Raw genomic sequence first — 23214 nt, 5'->3', positions numbered from 1 at the left:
ATGCCACAATTAAAAAAAAGAATTTTTTGTGTATTTTGAAGCATGATATTTAGACAAAGAAAAAAATTTCCTTTACAAATTTTATTAATTTTTGATCTGAACTAGCCAATAAACATTCAAGTGGAATACTTGTTGTAAAGTATTTACTTTGCTTTTTTTTTTCAAGTTCAAAAATGCCTTCGACACCATTTGGTCAATATTTCTGAAAGTTTAGTCAAACTTTAACACCTAATATCTAGAAAACCAAATAATATTTAAATTTTTTTTTTTGGAATTGAGCTTCTAGCATGAATAGTAACGCCATATAAAAAAATTAGCAATTTTGAAAGAGGTCACTCTAAAAATTTAGTATTTTTCTTACAGAAAGTCGGTCTTAAGTTGTCTAAGAAAGTTATTGTTTATAAAAACAAATTTATTTCTTAGTTTTTAATAATGTTTATTATAAAAAACGCATAATTAAATAGTATATAAAATATAAATTAAAAAGTTATATACAACTGTCAATGATACTTTAAATCATTATCAGCAAAATGTTATTTTATTTAAAAGCATTTCACTAGTATAAAAACATTAAGAAGTTGAGAAGTTTCAATGTAATTTGTCTTAGATATAAAATAGAAAATTTTTCACTCAGCGCATTTTTGCAATGTTTTTTGAAATAGCAGCAGTCAAATTGTCAAAGTAAAATGTTATTTGCCTGGTCATATAATGGTGTGCGATCACACCCATTCTTGTGAAACACTGCAACATGCAGTTAGATCCAGATTTCTCCATAAAAGATGTTTATATCTTTGATCTTCCTAACGTATTCTGATTATTAAATACATTTCTGTCATATCACAAGCTAGTGTGACAGGAAATCAAGGTAGTCACAAGTTTGTGTTGAAGTTTGGCCTCTTGATAAATAACATCAATAATCGATTTACCATTGTATTTTGCAGATCCATCAAACACAATTCTGACTTTTGTAGTTAGTTTATCAGGACAAAGAATTAAAAAGTGTGGTAAGTACCAACCGCCACCTTGATTCTTTTTATCAATTTTCTCTGAATATCCTTTTTTTTTGATACTGCTTCGTATTATTATTATATTTATCTCCACGACTTGTGTTTTTTATTAGATGATTTTCTGTTGTTTTTTTTAGTTGGTTATTGTATGTCATTGTATAATTATAAGCCAACAGCCTATTTTCTATCCATGATAATTTTAACTCATAACTTCTGTTTTCTGTTTTTAGAAACTACCATATTTACCATATTTAATGCGGTAGTGTCTTCACTTGTTATTTTATTAATAACTGTATTATTAGCTTTTATTTTCTTTTTTCTTGCTATTAATTTCTTAAAGTATTTCTTAAAGATATACTCTGGAACCAACTATTTTTATTCAAGGAGTGTGTGGCAAAACTTAAAAACTTTATTTACATCTCTCTTTAATCTCCTTATTTGCACAGTGTAGTTCACACCAATTAAAATATCAATGTTGTTTAGGTCCAATGTTTAGGAATTCTATGTTTCATAGAAAACTCCGCATTTTTGAAATTTTTGTATAAATAACTGCTTTTAAGTTTCCAGTTACTTTATTCACTGTTAAAGCTTGCATTTTAACCATTTAATGACTCCAGTTGAATTTCTAAACAATTTTTTTTTTTTAATCAAATTTTGAAAAAATTGGTTTTAAACGAATCAATTTTCCCATTTATCTTATTGGTGGTTACTTGGTGCATCAATAATTGAATATAATTGTCAAAACAAAACATAATCACATTTCAATTTTCACAATTAAATAAAAATATTAGAATTTTAACCAAGAAAGTGCTTATAATTAAGAATTATATTTTATGCAAAATTTATTGATCTTGCAAAAAATACGTCAAAAAGTAGTTCAAAGTAATTTTAAGTAATGGTGAATTTCAAATGGTTTATTTTGCCAAACTTTGTCATCAGGAACACCAAAGTAAGAAAGTCTAAAATTCTGTTTTGTTTGTTGTAGAAATCTTGCTACCCCAAAGTAGGAAACTAATTAAATTTTGGGAACTATTTGATATGTGGAACTTTAAAATTATTTTAGGAATATACTATGTTATATACCAAAAATACCTATTGTAAAAAGTCTCAATACAGTAAAAATTAATTGTAATCTTAGCTAGAAAACTTGGTTTTCCTTCTTTTTGTATCCTTTTGTTTCCAGAACTCAACGAATGAAAAGAGATGAAGCCAGAATTGCTCTTTTTTTATTTTTTTTATTAAAAACTAAACTACTGCGTATTTTCTATTCTTAATCTAATTTATTTGTTATATAAGAATAGTTTACCAAGATTATATTTCCAATCAATTTTGATGTTTTTTTTTTTCTAATGTAAAACATAAATTGATATTTATTACATTTCTGATTAAATTTATAAAATTACTCAAATTTTTAACATAACTTCCTGAATACAATTTTTTGTTTTAAAATTTTACTTGGTTTAAAGGCATTGTGCCCAGTCAATTCAGTCAGTTTAGCATTGGATTCCAGTGAACAACAATTTAATTCCAGAAATGGGAGAATGGTAGGCAATTATATGGACCTTCCAGATAACCTTCAGCTTTGCAGTTAAATGTATTTTTCATCAAAAAATTAAGAAACCAATAAATAATCAGGACAGATCATATTATTAAACTATGATGTTCATTTCACCTAAACAACGTATTTGTTCAAATTCTCATTCAAATTTGGACAAGCAATTGTGATTTTAGGAAGATTTACAACCCTGGATTTACGAATAGGCACATTGGCACCTACCTAGGGCGGCAAATTTAGAGGGTGGCAAAAAATTAGCATGTAACCGATAAAAAATTCAAGTTTTTGAAAAATTAATTTTTCATTTCTCTCAGATTGAATATATAAAAATTAATATTCAGAAAAAGTTATATGTCATATTCATCGTTTTGTATGTATATATATATATATATATATATATTATATATATATATATATATATATATACATATATATATATATATATATATAATATATAATATATAATATATAATATATAATATATAATATATAATATATAATATATAATATATAATATATATATATATATATATATATATATATATATATATATATATATATATATATATCGCTAGCCCAATGGTGCCACGTAAAATACAGAATTCCCAATGGACTCAAAATTCCCAAAAGTCAATGACCTATTTCTTTTCTTTTTTTTTTAGAGTGTTTTTTTGAGTTTTTTAGGACCTTTTCTATAAAATTCACAACATTTTCTAGAACAACAACAATAAAAATTCCCAATACGGCAAAAACGTGGTATAAAATTTATTTCTGGTTAACGCCCTGTATATATATATATATATATATATATATATATATATATATATATATATATATATATATATATATATATATATATATATATATATAAATATATATATATATATATATATATATATATGTGTGTATATATATATAAATATATATATATATATATATATATATATATGTATAATATATATATATATATATATATATATATATATATATATATATATATATATATATATATATATATAATATATATATATATATTTATACATATATATACGTATATAAAAATATTAAGGCTTAAATGAATACAACACCATATAAAATTAAACAAATCAATTCAAATTCAAATATATTTTGTTCTAATAGGCATACCCATTGGTATATTTGTTTAGTTATTGTAGGTACATAAGAAAAACTTTTAAGCATTTGTGTCCACTTGTGCCATTCAAAAGTTGTTATTGGATTCAAGAAATTCTTTTGTTTGTATTTTAACCTTTTGCTTATAATTTATTAGGAAAAACTTCTGTTTTGTCAAATATTGCTGATTAATCTTAATTTTCTCGCAGTTAAATTTATGTAATATATTTGCTTCCTCTCTTCATTGAAAAGTTTTCAATTTCATTAAAAATTTTTTTTATTTATCTATTGAAATGAGTGACAAAAGAAAGAGATTAAGTGGTGCAAAGTATCATCAGGAGGCCAAAGAAAACTAATTGAACAGTCTACAAAAATAAAGTTGTACTTAAACATATGCTCATGCTCATCTGCTAGTGGTGAAATTATTTATCAGATCTAAATTTAATAGAAAATGTACCATCTTCGTCTACAGAAAATACCATTATTGTACCAGTTTTATCCACAGAAAATACGTTATTTTACCAGCTTTGTCCCTTCAAAACATTATTTCCAATTCTAGTTTAAATAAAACAGCTGATGGTACTGAAATTGCCACAAACATTGAAAATTTGAACATCAGTACCATGATATCTATAAGTAACGATTCTGGTAAATGGAATATTGAAAAATCCTTGATTGATGTTGTTGTAAAGTTTGGTTTCAAATTCAATAAAAATGAAGATTTCAGTACATTGAAAAAACTATTTGGGGACAAATATTGTTGTTTGATCGTGGAAAGTTTTTCAAAAAAATTAAAAAATTGAGAAACTCATGAAAGATATTATTTATCTTATTCAGAGTCTAACAATATTTGAAAATAATAGTTCTTTTTCAAAAAAAGACGGATGCTCGGATCGGAAAAATATTTCACAATTATTAGAATCCCACAAAAAATCTTCTACACATCGCTATCGTGCTATGATCATGATTGAAAGAAGTAACATGAGTGGAAGTGTGGAAACTTTTTTGGTCAAAAATTTTAAAAACAAAATAGATTATTGGAAAAATGTTTTAAATAGAGTTTTTTGTCATAAAGAAGTTATGTAGCCGGGGATTACCCCTTCTAGGACACAGTGAAAAGTTTAATGACAATTACAATGGAAATTTTATTTCACTAGAAATGGTTGCAGAATTAATAAACGACCGGGGGTGGTATTTGACCTGGGCCAAAGCCCAGTTTATGGGTTTATGGTTGGGGCTGTATAACTTTTGGTGCACATTAAAATGATATATAAAAATAAGTCAATTTGCACCAATGTTTATGCAGTCCTGTCCTTAGAACCGACCTTGGCTACAGTAAAATACCAGCACCGGTTGTTTACTATGCAGAATATGATTCCCTTTTGAAAGAGCACATACTAAAGTACAGAAACTGTGGTTCTGGAAAAACTTCATACATGTCAAAAACAATATGCGATGAATTTATTAATATAATTGAAATAAAAACAAAATTAGGGATATAAAAAAAATATATATTTCTCTATAATTGTTGATTGACACCTTATATTTCTCACACTGACCAATTATCATTTATTGTTCTATGTGTTTATATTGATAACTTCAAAGTATTGGAATGATTTTTAAATTTTTTCAACAATGTTGGTCATAAAGCAGTCAAAATGTTTGAAATAATATTAAAGTTTTTGGATAAATTCAAATTAAGTTTGGCAGATTGCAGAGGACAATCATATGATAATGCAAATAATATGTCTGGAATTTATAACCGCTTAAATGCCAAAATTTTAGGAATAAATTTATGTGCTATTTTTGTTCAATGTGCTTGCCATTCTGTAAATTTAGTTGGTCAATGTGGTGCTGAGTGTTGCACAAAAGCTGTGCATTTTTTCATATTAATTCAAAAAATTTATTCTTTCATTACTGTGTCAACAAAGCGGTGTGGTCTATTGAAAGCAAAATTGGGGCCAAACATAAAAGTACTGAAGGACTGACACTCGTAGGTCTGACACTCATTGCTCACATATCAGATGCATGCACAGCCTTGTTTCAAAATTATAAAGAGATAATTGATGCACTTAAATAAATTAAAAGTGAAAATTTGGAAAAAGTATTGACTCGTACTGAAGCAGGCGGATTTTTAAGAAAAATGAAAAAATGGAAATGGCACTGCTCCTAACTATTTGGCAAACTATTTTAGAATGTTTTGACAGTGTAAATAAAAATAAAAGCTGCTAATACAAACCTGCATACTGTTGTTCTGCTGTACGATTCATTATTAAACTACTTGTTGGAAATGAAGGAAAATTTTCTTAGATTTCAAGAAAAAAGTTTTGACAATTTCGGTTAGCTTTACTTGTGAACAGAAAAGAAATAGGAAAAGGAAAATGAATTTTGATGAATCTGAAGCAGATAAGATTATAACAGATAGTTCAAATGAATTATTAAAAAAGAATGTACTTAATAAAATTATATCAGTTTTGCTAAAAGAATTACAAAAGCATAAAAATTCATACAATTATTTATATAAAAAGTTTATATATCTTGAAAATATATGTTCTATTGAGACTGATGTAATTATAAAAAAAAAAAAGAATTGTTCAAATTTTTTGAAATGGATTTAGATTGTGAGGAACTAATAGAAGAAATTTTTTATTTTTCTGAAACAGCTTTTACTGATAAGTGATATATCTGAAAATGAAAGAAGTATCGCAAACCAGTTCAATTTTTTATTTATAAAAAAATATAATAACTTGTTTCAAAATTTGGAAATCATCTTCAGAGTTAATTGAACATATGAAGCATAGTTTATTTTTCTCGCCTCCCATCTTTCTTCAGCATTTTGATTTGCAAAGACTGGGCAATACCATAATTTATGATTTTTGCAAACAGTACACTTCTTCATCCGGTTTATTTTTTTTTAATCATTGTCATTAAACAAATTTTCTTCAGGAGGTTTATAATCAGTGCCTTTATTTAGTCCATGAAACTTTCTGTTACTGCAATTTGAAAATCTGCTTCTATAACTTTAATCATTTTTAGAGATTCAGCATTTTCTTTCAACCTGTTCTCATATACCCAAATTTTATATCTTGTTAACATCATCTCTGGAATCTTCTTTGCAGTTGATGGTATAACATCTCATCACCAAGTTGATGGTATAACATCTCATCTCATTCTTCAGTTCTATTGTTTCTTTCAAGTTCTTTTTTATCTTTTTTTACACTTGGTTCATTGTCTCTGAGAACCTGAATAGTTTGATGTTTATTTTGTGTAAATGTGAACTATAAAACTATAAAACCATTTTTTTCCTATTTAATGCTAACACACATTTTTAACTGCTGAACGATCTTCTATTTGCTAATTTGATTTTCAATTTCTTTTTTACCATTCTTCAGTAGCAAAGAAACTACTCTCTGCTACCAAATTTTGATTCAATGGTAATCAAAAAATAACATTGACTGTGTATTATTATTTTACTAGCTGTCATGACCCATAAAATACGGGTCTTGGTTCCACACCAACCTTTTCTATATTTATTCCTAGAGATGCCAAAAAATGTGTTTTTTTGCTATCATGTTTTTTTCACCCCAAAAATGTTTTTTTTTTTGGCTTTTTTTGGAGTGTTATTTTTTTTTGGCTTTTACTGATCCTTTTAGTGTTTTTGTTTTAACTTATTTTTTACTTTTAACTTATTTTTTTTTATTAACTTACTTTTAACTTTTTTTAAATGTTTCCAACTTATCCCAAATGTTTCTATTTAGTTTTGTTTTAGATAAGTATTTTAGATTCTATTTTAGATTATATTAAAATTAATCTATTTTAATTAAAGTGTGAACAGAGTTCACAAAATAAATAAATTATTGATTTTTTTATTGCTAAAATGGTTAACAAATTATTATTTTCTTTCTGAAATTAAATGTTAACAAATTTAATTTATTTGCAACTCCAGAAATAAAATTAAAAAACAAAAAGCATAAAATAAGATAGCAAAATTATAAAAAAAAAAAACATTAAAACTATGCAAAACTTACACAATATTTATAAATTTTGCAATCCAATGTTATTTCATTTATAAACTGAAAAAGTTTTCATTCATTCATTGCTTCTTTAAATAATTTTTTCAATTTTATTTTAGCTTATTGTAAGTAAGTCATTGAAGAACAATTATTAAAGTTATTTGATGAACATTTAAAGAACTTGTACGACAAGTCTTATAAATGATATATTAAATAGGAAAAGGACAAAGTCTTTTAATAAATATTAATTAAAAACACATTTATTATGTGACATTTATTTAAATGTTAAAGTTGAAAGTCTAAAAGTAGTTAGTTGAAAAAATACAAAAAAAAAGCTTTGTATTTTTGAGCAGTGGTAAAGTAGTAAACAAGGTATTTTTAAGTCTTAAAATTAACGGGGCAAGAGTTCTTATAAGCTGCAGATAGTCTGAAAAAAAAATTATTAAAAACTTATTGAAGAAAAAAATAATAAGGTCTGTCCCCATTTTTTATTTTTTTATTCTCTAATAGAAGATATAAAGTATGAAACATTAATCTAACTAAGTAACTAAGCAACAATTATCGTTGAAGCAAAGCAAAGATTTTAATGTTTTGCTCTTTTTTAAAAATTATTGAAATAAAGCGAAATTATTAAAATGGTCGATGTGGAATAGACTTACTTAATACCATGACCAGTATTATACGAGTCATGGTAAGTCCGTTATTTCAGATATTAAAGTCATCTCATGTTTTTTGAAACTTTTTATACCGATGGTAATTAGTTAACACATTTCAAGCGGGTATTCTAAATATTTTTTAGACTGGTACTAATATCCAATCTGTTGATAAATAGCGATTGGCACAATGTCTACCAAAATGTTTAAAGTTTTTTAAAATTAATTATAAAAGAAATTTTTTTTTGCTTTCAAAGTATACAATAAGTATAATTTTTATATAGTTATTTTTTTTATCGTTTACTAAAAAATATTTATGTAAGGAACAAATAGAGATGTGAGTCGTTTTTTTGTTCTTGTTTTTTTGGCCAAAAAAACCAACTGCTTTGTTTTTTGTTTTTTTTAAAAATTACTCTTTTTCTTATTTTAAACACTGAAATAATTTAAAAGATTTGTTTTTAGCTGATTTTATTATAGGAGAGTTTTCATTCTTTTATTTAACATGATTTTATTAGTATTGCCTTAAAAATTCTTAATGTAGCAGATCCTACAAAAATCTAAAAAGTTTCCCAAATTTTTTTCATAGTCAATTTTAATGAAGAACTTAACAGAGATTAATGATATGAAAACTGTTCTTGTAATTTAATTTAGTTTTTTAAATAACTATATATATTATAGTGCACAATAGTTTTTTAGTCTTTCTGTTGGAAAGTAAAAAAAGTCGGGTTTTTGCAAGAAATTCAAAGAAAATTAAAGTTTGCATGAAAATTTTTTTTCTATAAGAAAGTTATCTCTTTAATACGCAGTCTTAACTAATTACTAAGCTCATAAATAACTTGAGTATCTCTATCATGATATATGGGCACAAATTTCTAATGGTGTTTATGTTTTTAGAAATTTTGAAAGCTTTTTAATGTTTATAGAGATTTTAAAAAGTTTTTTAAAAATCTCACCCTTTTGTCTGTTATAGTATATAATATCTTTATATGTTAGCATATAATATCTATAGGCCTTTAAAAATGTTTTATTTTCTATTCTAGAAAATTGGAAAAGACTAAAAAAAAAAAAAAATGAAGTGTGTAACCAAAAGGATTTGAACCCACACAAAGCACTTCAACCATTTTGTTACGCTATAGTATCATCTTGTAACACTATTTAATAATCCATAACTCTATGTTAAAAAAAAAAAAAAAAGTGAGGGGAGAGAGCTTTGCTCTAAATTTAAGCCCACTTCTTATGTGCCTTATGAGATGTGGCCCCTCTCTTTCCTCTGTAATATGCTAAAAAAGCATTGTAAGATATATCTAAAATAAATAAATAAAGTTATGACATGATAAAAGAAGTAATAAATAAAAGTTATAACATGATAAAAGAAGTAAAATCATATTAACACTACAAACCAATTTACCTGTTGCTGATGTTTTTTCTAGAGCGTTGTTAAAAATAGTCAAAATCTGTAAGAAAACACATTTATTGCAAAGACAATTAGCTATTACACAAAATAACAAAAAAATAAAAGCTATCAGTGCAAACAAATTTTGTAATTCAACCAGAAAATAAAATTATTCTTACCTGGATTGCAACAAACTGATTTCTTTTTAAACTATTGATCAACATTTTTTAAATTTTAAATAATTAAAGTTTCCTATATCAAAACCATGTATTAAAACCATGTTTTAACAGTAGACTAAGTAAACTAATGATAGTTGGTAGAGCACCAAAGTTGAACTAAAGAAATAAAATAATTACTAAATTTTAAATATTTCTAGTTAAACATGACAAATAACTCTACCATCATGAGATAATAAAGGTAAAATTATAAAAACAAAATATAAAAAAAAATTAAAAAAAGAATGTAGTAAAGTGTTATTTTTTTTTTAAAGATCTTTTTAATCAAAAAAATTATTGTTTTCATGAACAGATCAATAAAGAACATAAGCAGTGAAAGTTTTTTTTGCGAATTTATTGTAGTTTCTTATTTATTACCCCCTAATTCAGTGATTATTGTTAATTGTTATGAAAATTATTAAATGCAATTTAAAGTAATCACAAAATCTTTTTTAAATGAAATTTTTTTTTTGGAATGACAATAAAATATTATTCTGACATGGAAAATCATAAACACTGTCATAAAGACAGTGTAGAAACAGAATGTACATCTCTTCAACAAAATTTTTTTATAAACATAACTTAATATTAAAAAAAAAAGAAACTAAATTGGTATTTGTTTGCAAACAAAATTTAACAAAAAAGGTTAATAAAAGTATACATATTAAACTAAAAACATTTAATTACACCTTCGTTTTGTTAAAAACATTTAATTACACTTTTGTTTTGTTTTGTACTTTAACTCCACCCACTTTCAGCAAGGGTAATCTTTTCCCCTTTAATGAGGGAAAATATTTTCCCTTGTTCTGGGCCCACACCCTATGTGCACTATAGGATGTGGGCCCTTATTAACATCTCAATAGCATACAAGCGCTTTATAAAAATAACCTAAAAATAAAAAAAGTAATAATTGAAATACCTGAATGATATTTTAGTTTCATACTTAATTATAAAACATGCAAATCATTTATTTACCAGTTACAGATAAGCTGGTGCAGCAGCTATTGTTGCTGGAATTGCTACGACTTTATTGGCAATAATAAATATCAAAAAATACAGGTTATCAAATTAAATATTAAATACAATTTAGAGCAATTTAACCATTAGTAAAATATCTCATAAAACAGAATAACACAATCATATTAGAAAAAAAATATTTTTAAATCAGTTTTAAAGATAAAGATAATTAGAAACTAAAATTTGCAATATGTTATAAGCTGTGGCATAAAATTAAAATAACAAAATATTGTTTTTAAGTTATAAAGATTTTGTTGAAAATATTTGTTGAATTAGAAACTAAAAAAAAAAACTAAATGTAAATTTTATAAGTAATTTCAAAATATTTTTCAAAAGTAAATTTAACTTGATAAAATCAAACCTGAATATTGCCACCAGAAAATAACACTGTACTAAATAATTAGATTCATTTAAAACACAATTGAATATCTAATATAAAATTATTTAAAACCAATAAAAATAACAAACAACAACTTTAAAATGAACTTTAGCTTCTATAAAATTAACAACCTGTCAAGAATCAATGCATCAACTACAAAACAGAATATGTTTTATTAAGTAAAATATTAAAAAATTAAGCTTTAGTAACTTTAAAAAGAGATTAAAAAATTAAATTTACATACTATTTATAAATAAGAGTATATTCAATAATTATATCATTCATGATGATGATAATAGAAGATTCAAAGATAATTCAAGAAATACAAAAATATCTACAATGCCTCGTGCATTGAAAGTTTATAGCGTTCAAGTTGACTCTATCAATATTATAAGGAGTATTTTGATGGTTATCTAAGTTCTGTCATTGTTGCACACTCCGTTTAGAATATTTACCAGGAGCGTGATAAAAGAGCTATAACACTTTAAATTTCTTTCTTACCCTAATATTATGTAATTTTAACTTTTTATTACTTTTAAAAATAATAAATTCAATAAAATAATTCATTTTAAATACAAAATTAAAATTTTAAATTTTGTTTGTAATAAAAACATATTATTTAAACTCCCTTACTGTGTTTAAAAAAGGTTTTGGTCGTCGTGTGGATAGTTCAAATCATCAGCTTGCTCTTTTTTTTTAAATTTTTTATTTAAAATGCAAGACGAAGCAAATTTATAGCTCTCTTTTTAAAAGTTTTTTATTTTGTGTTTTAGAATAATCAAAAAATAATAATAAAAAAAAGATAAATACCAATGATAGGATTTGAACCTCTGCGCTCTGCTTCAGATTGTTGGCGCGCTCACCGCTCGGCCACACTGACTTATAAACATTGGACATTTTAAAATTATTTAAGAAACAAAAAAACATAGTAAAACAGAATCGACCACTTGAGATCAAAATTTAGGATATGTTGTCGCAATGCAAGTAAAACTGTTAAACTTGATATTACATAAAATATTTGAAGTTACATAATAAAGTATATGCTGCATAATAAAAAATACATTTGCATACACTTTCGTTCAAAGATATTTGCATACACTTTCTTTCAGGTATTCTTATAAAACAAAGTCCTGCGACTCTTACTTGCCACTATCTCAGTTGCAATGGCTGCCAAGAGTTCTGTGTCAAACAGACTCAAAAGGGCACTGCTACTACTACTATTAAGTTCAGTATTATTATATAGATTTGAATATCTTTTTTGACTTTTAAGTCAACACTTTTAAGTTTTTAAGTTTTTTAATCAACAACTTTCAAGTCAATTTTTAAGTCAAGCTCTATTTATACAAAATATTAAACCGTTAAAAGAATAATTTAAGACATCAGATGGTTAAAATATTGTATTAATTGGTTGAATCTTTTACTAATTATCATCTTCAATCTGGTTCACTTTATTAGTCAAGCAGAATGTGGAAGTTACCATAAGTAATTTGTGTATAGTGTAAAAATAATAAAATAATTCTGATCAGAAGACAATTTTTTTACAGCAAGTTTTTAAAAATACTTTATTAAGCTTGTCTTATTTTAAACATTTTAATATTTGTTTGTCATTTGTTTTTAAAATACCCAAGGTAATAAATATAACATCTTTTTTAATACTTTTCTCATAAAAAGATCTGACATTTTATGTTACAACCATTTTATAATTCAATATTAATGGCAATATATCTGGCAGCTTTAAGCCCTAGTTGTTAAGGACATGACATGATAAAACTAGCTGAGCCCTGCAAGTTACTCACTTTGTGAGTAGGTTCTTTTTTCATATAACTTTGTTTATTTGTTAATGATTAATATTTTCACTAATAATATTTCTGTTTATAAATTTTTTGTAAAAATAACTAAACGAATTAACTTACATAGACTCTAAGATAATTATTTTATTATGTATAGATTTTAGCTGTTTCCATGGTAGTATTGGGACTTTTGTTTATGATTATATTTCATGTTGGTGTAAAAGAAGAACCAGTGAGTAGTTTGTACTCAGTTTCATATGGAGATGAAGAAGCGACTAGTTTAGCTGCAAGCGTTCAATCTGTTTCATGCCAGAAGACTATCAAATCGTGGTTTAAAACACCTTTGTTTTATCAAGTAATATTTTTTTAAAAACATAGTATTTCCCAAAAGATAATTTTTTGTATTCATTCTTCAGTATCATTTGCAGGATCATATTTAATTCATTCATCAGGATTATCTTCAAAGGAACATTTTTTATTCATTCATCAGGGTCGTTCACACACTCATATGAAAATAAATTTTTCAAAAAACCAACTTTGATTCTACAGCATATACCAATGAACAAACCAGTTTCCAATATCTGAAAAAACAATTTATTTTGTTTTTTTTAGAATATTAAAATTATTTGGCATTCTGGAAAACTAATTTGGTTATCTAGATAATCAAGTTGAGTTGGTTTTCTAGAAAACAGGCTCTATTTAGTTATAGTTTAGTTATTTGAATATTTGATCTTTTATTGTTTATTGTTCGTTTATTGGGACAACCATAAAACCAAGAATTAGTTTTTTAAAAATCACAGTTGAATACTTTTTTTCAAAATGTTAAACAAAAAAAAAAATTTTAATACATTCTTGGCTATTACATTAAACTTTACAAATTTAAACTTTGATGAGTTCACATCTGTGCATAATGCGATAACCTATCACAGTTGTGATAGGTTATCGCATTATGCACAGATGACAAAACCCAAGCCACTAGTAGAATTAGGAATGGATTTGCTTAGTATGACATCAACTACTAGACTTATGTGTATTGGATTTATAGGATCTCCTACAATTTTAAGGATTGAGGTTGGATAGATTAGATCCTAAAAAATAGAACTATTACATTAACTAACTCCAGTAATCACATTAAAAAACATATAGTAAAAATATTAGTAAAAGAAAAAAAAATAATTAAAATACAAAATTTTAAAAATTTTGTTATAAGTAAATAATAAGAGTATATAAATTATTGACTTTAGTTTTAAACTTTATTAAATTATAAATTATAACCACAAAAGTGTTTGTTATTAAGATAAAAGTTGTACTGAATAATTTTTGCTTTTAATTTTTGTTCAAATAATTCAATATTAAAATGATTTATATGAATCATAAAATATTGATTATGTGATTATGGGTCATTCCATGCTAAATGGACCAAAATTTCAACATGAAACACCTGATATTTTGATGAAACTTGGTGGGCTGGTTTATATTAATGAGAAAAGCAATTCCTGAATGTTTTAGCATAAAATTTTTTGTGGTTCTTGAGATATAGTTATTTAAAATTTCTGATTTTTCCGAAAATTTCAAATAACCATATTCTCAAGAACTAAATCTCTAGACTTACTTTAATAAAACTTTGACATTAAATTTTCAAATGTCACATAATGGCTGCCTAAAAAACCTTAAAAATCATTTGCAAATATAAAAGATCTTTGATGGGTCAATAAATATAATTTGCAATTTAAGAAGTGAAAAGACATATTTTTATAGTTTCAATAAATAGCAGGCATCTAAATTTTTAAAAATTTACTGATAAGATACAATTCAGTAAAAAATTATGGACTCCTGAAAATAACTCTGGCTAAAGATTAAGAAATTGAACCTTTACTTCAAACCACTGCTAAACTAGGATCAACTGATTTTGATAAGAATTTTTTTACTACTGATTTAATAAACTTTATTACAGTGGTTTCAGAACAAAAAAAAAGTGGGTACTCATGGAGAAGTTACAAAATCAGAACTATGACATTTACACAAAATGCATTAAAAACAAAAAAAAATTATTGATTATTATATATTGTATATATATTGTTTTTGATTATTATATATTGTATATATATTGTTATTGATTGTGTTATATATTGTAATACAAAGTATGTATATATGTAAAACCATTTCATAATCAGTGCTAGAAATGTCTTAAATTAGGCTCAAATCATACTCAGTTTTTAAATAGACCTCTCTTTCCCTTCTTACCCCCATCATTTATTTACTTTTTAAAATCCACATTTTTGCCCAGATCTTCGAAAAAATTGTAATTAAACATTTCTATTTACACAGTGTATCTGGTTTAATGTCTGATGCATGAGGTGCCCTAATGCACAAACACACTACTAAACATACACATAAAAGCTGTGATATCGAGTTTGTTAAATAGTAAAAAGATTATATGCATATTTACTGCATATAAAATATGCAGTAAATATGCAGACTGCGTAAAGCTCAAACATTTGAACCCAAACATGTTTGAAATAGCTTTTAAGCTATTCAACTTGTTTTTCCGCGCAGCGGCCTTGTTCGTCAAGGTTCATGTTTCAGAGTTATAGAGTTGAGAGAGGGTGATAACCACAAGTAGCCTTCTCATCTGTAGTGGCCTTCTCGGCTTTGGGGAGGTGAGTTATTGAAAAAAAAAAAAATTTGTTGAATTTTGTTAGAAGCAGAATCAAAGGCTTTATCTCTTTTGCCATTTATGTATTTTTTTCTCTACCATATAAAAAAATGATAAAAAATTTAATTTAAATAAAATAATATGATATTTTTGGAATCATAAAGGTATGAAAAGTTAGAAACAGTTTTACATTACTAAAAAAAAAATCACATGTAACACTTTATAAAAAGGAAAACCTTAATGTGAAACATAGAACATAGTTTTAAAGAAATCCTTTTTTGATATGATGTTAATTTGACAGCCTACCTTTTTTTTTTAAACATCTTCGCTTCCAACAAGGCTGCAATCAACCACCAATTAAAGTTGGAAGTTACTGGAAGAGAAAAGATGAAGATTGTAGAGCAAGATAACAATTGACAGACGACTTAAAGGATTGCAAATTATATAAATCGAAAAGCAAGATGAAGGAAGCAAATTCCAAAGAACTGATGTTCGAGGAAAAAAACTAGATAAATGAGCATTTTCAGAGCATTTAGGAACAGTCACAGAATAAGGATGAGACTTAATTGAATGACGAGTAACACGAGAACGAATTTTAGTAGATGGCACAAGAGACACTAGCTCTTTAGAGCAGTGCCCATTATAGTATTTGTAGAAAAGAGAAAGAGAAGCAACATTACGACGATGTGATAATGGTTGAAGGTTGACTGCAAGAGTAGGTTCAACTATGTTTACAATGCGTTTTTGCACCTTGTCCAAAAGAGAAAGTGCATCATTAGAAGATCCGCCCCTGATATGGCAACAGTATTCCACACAAGGCCGGATTTGAGATTTATAGAAATAGAGAATAGAATCCGGAATAAGAAAGTGTTGAGCTCAATAAAGAGATGTAACCTTAGCAGATGTTAATTTTTGATATATATACAACCGATTTCATATATGGTTTCCAAGAAAGATCTGAAGTAAAAGGTAATTCTAGAAGATGAAGGGTAGATGACTCATTAAGTACATTACCGTTCATAAATATAGGAGGATCTAAATTAGTGCCATAACGATTGGCTGAAAAAATTGAGTTTTATCTAAATTAAAGTTCACCAGCCACTGTGAGCCCCATGGTGTAGCAGAAGTGAGACTCTTTTTTTTTCAATTGTGTAAATAAATAAAGTACATTGAAAAAAAAAATTTTTTGCTGCAATGAATTTTGCATTATTTAAAAAAATGTATATAATTTTTTAAAGTTGAGTTTCAACAGTTTGATTTATTTCATAGATTATATATTACCTTTTGTTTTATTACATATAGTGCATTGTTAGTTCTAGATATTCAAAAAATAATTTTTGAAAATAAGTGACATAACATTGAGTTTTATGGCTTTTTAATAAAAAATCATGCTGTCCCTTTTTTTTTTGAGGACACTTTATTCATAATATATTTATAAGAATAATTGTTATGACTTAAATATTTTTATAATTAGCTTACTAGTGTGCATTTCTTTATAAAAGTCGTAACTTTTATGAATGAATGATGAACTTTTAACACTTAATACTATGTACGTGTTAAGGTACATTGTTATACTTCTACTATGTTCAGTGGTGTAACAACTGATTAGCATTGGTAACAACGGATTAGCATTGGTAACAACGGATTTGCATTGCTGCAGTTGCTGATGTCAATCTCTAATTTACACATTTTTATTTAAACAAATATTTCACCATAATCCCAAACAACAAAAAAGTTTTGTTATATTGTAAAAATAAAGATGCATGATATTGTTTTCCTTGCCTTATTTGTATCTGGTGCATATAACAGGGTATCACAGGAAGGGGTGCATTTGAAGATCGCACACCATTATATGACCACGGAAATAATATTTTGTTTTGGCAATTTAATTACGGCTTTTAACATGATTTTAAAGTTTAAAAATGCGGTGAAAAACTTACCTAAACTTATTCATTTACTTCATTAACTTCATTTAAAAAAAGAAATCTTAACAAAAGAGATATACAAAAAATTAACTAAAATGTAAAAAACAAAAATATAACTCAACTAAAATATAACTCAACAAACTCAAATGCTAAGTTTATTTAAGTCATGTTTTTAATCACGTTTGGAATAATAAACTTTGAATCTTTTATATTTACTAATGTTTATATGTATATTATGGAAAACCCTTAAATTAAAGTAACAATTTACTTCTAACGTTGAAAAACTTAAAATGTTTAAAAAATATTTGCACTTAATTCAAATTATATTGTTTTTTTTAACTAATTAAAAAATATAAGTTTTTATGTAAATACACCCTAGTAAATAATTACGCATTAAAACAGTTTTATTAAGTTTTTAAATTACCATTAATGATTCTTATAAAAATTTCATTAAAGAAACTTTTGTTGTCTAACAAAGTTGCTGTTTATAAAAAAGTTAGTAAGTTTTGCTGTAACTGGTAGGGTTTCTGAACACTGTTTAAAAGTAATAGTAAAACAGCTGTTTTTTTACAAAAAAAATAAAAACAGCAAACAGCTGTTTTTTAAATGACTTTTTTTACTGTTTTTTTAATTGAAATTAAAGTGAAAAAATTAAAAACTGGAACTTTTTTTATGCATTTGCATAACGATTTAATTCTATTTCAATATTATAACAAGTTTTAACTGCATAAAGTTTCATTCAAACCTGAAAATGTTTGAATTTTTTTATTTGAACACTTCAGTTAAAAGTTTAATTATTTATATTTTAAAAATTAACAATTGCTAAGAGTTTTTTTATTAACAATATAACAACACGTTTATTAAAGCAATTTGAATGGTAATTTAATTCCATTTATTTTTCAATAACAATTTAATAATGGTTTAAAATATAGGATAATAAGTAACTTTAATAAATAACTTTAGTTCAGTAGTTATCATTTTTTATAAAAAAAACTAAGCACACAGGCAAGTACTAAGGAGTTTCCTATTTTAATAGTTCTTTTTTACTAATCTAGTACTAAAAGTTTCATCAAGGTTTCTTAAGAGTTTCTTTAGAGTTATAAATAGGGCTTCTAGCACCAGTTTCTTATTTACATTGAATTAAAAATAAATGCATAGTTAATAGTTATGAATTAGTTTTTAATGGTAGATAAAATGGCTACTTAATATCCTTACTTTATATACATATTATTAGCAATGTCAGTCTGGATATACGCGACAAAATGGAAAAATCCAATTACAAAAGAGTTATAAGGACAGTGTCAGCGTTGTAACAAAATTATAAAATGCTCAGGAAATTCTACAACTACCTTAAAAAATCACTTAAAAAATCACGGACTTTGTTTAGATAAGGCAATAGAATCAATCATACTAACAGATGAGAGAGCAAGCGAGAAGAGACAAAAAACTGTTGGCAACTTCTTTGTGCAAAAGAAGCTTTAAAATATTGTTTCTGATTTGGCTACGGATAGCATTTCAGTTTGAGCTATAACCAGAAATAAATACATTTGCCAGTCAATAGCTTGAGATGTATTTAAACTCCCCGCTAGCAAAAGTGATGTAATGAAACTTTTTCACAATGATTTTGATGAAAAGCAAAAAAAAAAAAAAAAAATTGATACCATAAAATTATAAGTAGCCAATAAAGTGAAGTTTAGCATTATATATATTTTTCATTCAGCGGGTTTTTGAAATGTTTTTTGAAATAGCCGCAGTCAAATTGTTAAAGCAAATATCATGGCAAAATATTATTTGCCTGATCATATAATGGCATGCAATTGCACGCCTTCCTGTGAAAGCCTACATAATGTTCCATTTTTTCAGTCCAATGGATTTTTGAATTAAAAACATCTAAACCCTTCAAATTCCGAAATAGAAGTTTTAAAAAAATTGGATTTTATGAAATGGAAGTTTAAAAAAAAAAGGGCCTAAAAAGGGTGGACTAGTTGATGACTTTGCAAAAGCTGCACTGAAAAGCAATATTTTGAACTGGTGCCATAAATTGACTATAATATAAAGATATATATATATATATATATATATATATATATATATATATATATATATATATATATATATATATATATATATATATATATATATATATATATATATATATATATATATATAATATAGTATATAGTATATATGTTAATGTTACCCACAGTACCAGGAATTAGCTAAATACCAATGTTTATAATATATAATATAATTTAAATTGCAACTCTGAGTTTCATGTATTACCACAATCTTCAGGCAAGTAGTAAAAATTTAATTTTGCTACTATGTGTTTAGTGGATGTTACGGTTTATATTTATATTTTAAATCGTTTTCGAGTAGTTAGGTTAATGTTATTATTAATTCATTTTTAGTTAGCTAATAGTGTTGAAATAGTTAAATGTTTTAATGGTTGTTTAAAAGTATTCGTTTATGTGATAATGTGCATTATTTATATATTAAAAAAATATAAAATTAAAAATTGATATAAAATTATAAAGAATATTATGATGTATATTACAATAAATGTGTGTGAGTAAATTATTAGTAGATAATTAGATAGATGAGATGTATGAAGTAGAGTAATTTATTTATTGTTAGTTCGGTTTGTATCAAGCTTTGTAATTTTTTAATAAGAATTTTTTTTCGTGGCTGCACTCTAATATAATTTTTGTCTTTTTATTTAGCAGTTCCTCAGGTTATGGATATGATATAATAGCAAATTTCTCATAAAGACATAGTGAGCACCTTTTGGAAATCTTTAAGTAGGGGGATACAGACTTCAGAATAGACCATGTTAATATAGTAATACTTATGTGTTATGCTCCTAATAGTTGTTATTTGTTAGCACTCTATATTTGTATATTCAATAATGGATAACATCCAGTTTGATTATTCTATTAAAAACATACTCACAACGGGAAAAAAAATTAAAACATCAAATTAGTAGAAAAAATAGAAAGTTTTATAAAAAGAGTTTGTTGGAAAACTTATTTCTTTCTAAAAAACAAACAAAACAATGAAGCAAACGATAATTATGGTTTGAAATCCTTACTAACACCCCCTCAATATACCGAGTTTAACGACTTTGAAAATGCCTTTTTAAATTTAGTGAAATCTATTAAATTTAAAAACACAAATGATCAATTTCAAACAAAAATAAAAAAAAGATATTCTTCAAATTGTAACCAGCAAAGAAGTTCATGTATTTGCTGATAAAACCAATAACCTATATATAACCTGGCAAAATCTCCAGCATTTATTACCTTGAAAGACCATAAAGAAAATTTTAAATCAAAACCTGCCTGCTGTCTCATTAACCCAGTAAAAAGCAAAATTGGAATGATAAGCAAAAAAATCTTAGACATTAATAACACATTCTTAAGAAATAGCCTACATATAGAAAACCAATAGAAAAAACCACTGAAATTATTCATTGGTTTAACGGCATTGCAGACAAAAAAAGATACTTCTTCATACAATTCGACAAAATGAATTTTATCCATCTATAATTAACGAAATATTTAATTAAGCTGTTTCATTTGCGAAACAATACACGGCAATAACAGATGACCAACTATAAATCATAAAACATAGAGCCGAAAATCCCTCCTCTACTACAACAATGCATGTGGATAAAAAAACTGAATCATGAAAGTTCTGATGTAACAATGGACAGCTATGATGGCACTGAAGTTTGTGAACTTTTAGGGATCTTCATACTCAACAAACTATCCAATATAATTATAAAAACCAACATATGGCTTTACTGTGATGATGGCTTGTTGATAATACGTAATTCTAATGGCCAAGAAACGGAACAAATGCGAAAAAATATAATCCAAAAGTTTAAAGATATAGAATTTCAAATAGATATAAAAACAAATCTTAAATCAGAAACTTTCTTGGTGTCACCTTTAATTTAGCCCAAAACACCCATAAGCCTTTCAAAAACCCAACGATGATCTTCTATACACTCACACATCTTCTAATCACCCACTACAAATTATCAAACACTTATCTACTTCAATTTGCAACAGATTTTTGCAAAATTCCTCAAACGAAGTTATTTTTAACTAGTCTAAAAACAAATATGAACAAGCACTAAAAAATTGCCCATACAAAAACTATTCCCTTAAGTATCAGATCAAACAAAGAACATCCCCAAAAAATCGTAAATACAATATCATATGGCTCAACCCCCCTTTTAACAAAAGCATCTCCACAAATGTTGCTAAAATGTTTTTAAATTTACTAGAAAAAAACTTCCCTAAAACACAAAATCTTAAACAGAAACACTGTAAAGGTAAGCTACAGCTCCACTAAAAATATTGAAAAAATTATAAAAAACTACAACAAAAAAATTATCTTTCCAAGAATTGAAAATAATGACCCAAAATGCAATGGTTGAAATAAAAAAGAAAGCCCCCTGAATGGTAAGTGCCAATCCACAAACATTATATACAAATGCATCATCGCAATTAAAAACCAACCCAACAAAGTTTTTATTGGATTAACAGAAGGCGAATGGAAAACCAAATATAACAACCACAGATTATCATTCAGTAATGTTAAATACAAAAAGTCCACTGCACTATCAAACTACATCTGGAATTTGAAAAACAGTTTTAAGGAATCCCCTATATTAACATGGACTATCCTGAAGTCTGTACCCCTACTATTTCCAAAAGGTGCCTACTATGTCTATAAAAATTGCTCTTATATTGTATCCAAAACCTGAGGAAAAACTTCTAGACAAAGTCCAAAAATGCATTGTAAAGGTAACTGAACCTTATGTTAATGTTTGGAAATTCTTTCAGCGCACTTAATGATGTTTTCAAATTCTTAAAGCGCACTTAATAATGTTTTCAAATCCTTACACCGCACTTAATGATGATATCAAATTCATACAGCGCACTTAATGATGGTTTTAAATTCTTACAGTGCACTTAATGATATAATTCTTACAATGCCAGTTTTTGCAACTGCTTGCACTAATGTCAATTTATATTATAACATTACAATTAATTAACTACATTACAATTTTATATTAAATGTATGTATATGATAAATATAGATATTTAAATGGTATACATGATTATAATATAATTAAAACTCCATAATAATTCAATTAATTCATTACTTTATTAGAAAGTTCAAAAAAATATATAACTGTTTTAAACATAAATTGTTGGAAAACTCAGTTTTCCAACAATTTATGTTTAAAACAGTTGGTTTTTTAGCAATTAAATGGATGGTTTCGTTAATTTTTTTGGTTTCTAAAATTCTTTGAATTTGATTGGTTATTTACTTATAGCTGCAATATTAGCTTTAACAAGGCGCTAAGTATTTTTCTGTCTGCATCTGATACTAAATTTTCAACTACAATAATCTTATATAACTTTTAAAATCGTAAAGTGTGTCAAGTATGTGTCAATTAGTTT

General features: G+C 25.7%; 1 protein-coding gene across 3 annotated transcripts in view; it reads left to right on the top strand.

Moving 5' to 3' along the window:
- The window catches only part of LOC100197126 (major facilitator superfamily domain-containing protein 12), a 72902-nt gene that overhangs the window by 22107 nt on the left and 27581 nt on the right, over positions 1 to 23214 (top strand). For all 3 annotated transcript variants that reach the window (XM_065816508.1, XM_065816509.1, XM_065816510.1), the window contains exon 3: positions 13311 to 13508. In XM_065816508.1, coding sequence (XP_065672580.1) covers positions 13311 to 13508 — 198 coding nt within the window. The remainder of the gene's footprint in view (positions 1 to 13310; positions 13509 to 23214) is intronic.

Source organism: Hydra vulgaris, chromosome 13 (assembly GCF_038396675.1).
Source record: "Hydra vulgaris chromosome 13, alternate assembly HydraT2T_AEP".
In the NCBI taxonomy this organism is placed as follows: domain Eukaryota; kingdom Metazoa; phylum Cnidaria; class Hydrozoa; order Anthoathecata; family Hydridae; genus Hydra; species Hydra vulgaris.
Note: the sequence above shows the minus strand (reverse complement) of the source record. Positions and strands in the feature narration are given on the sequence as shown.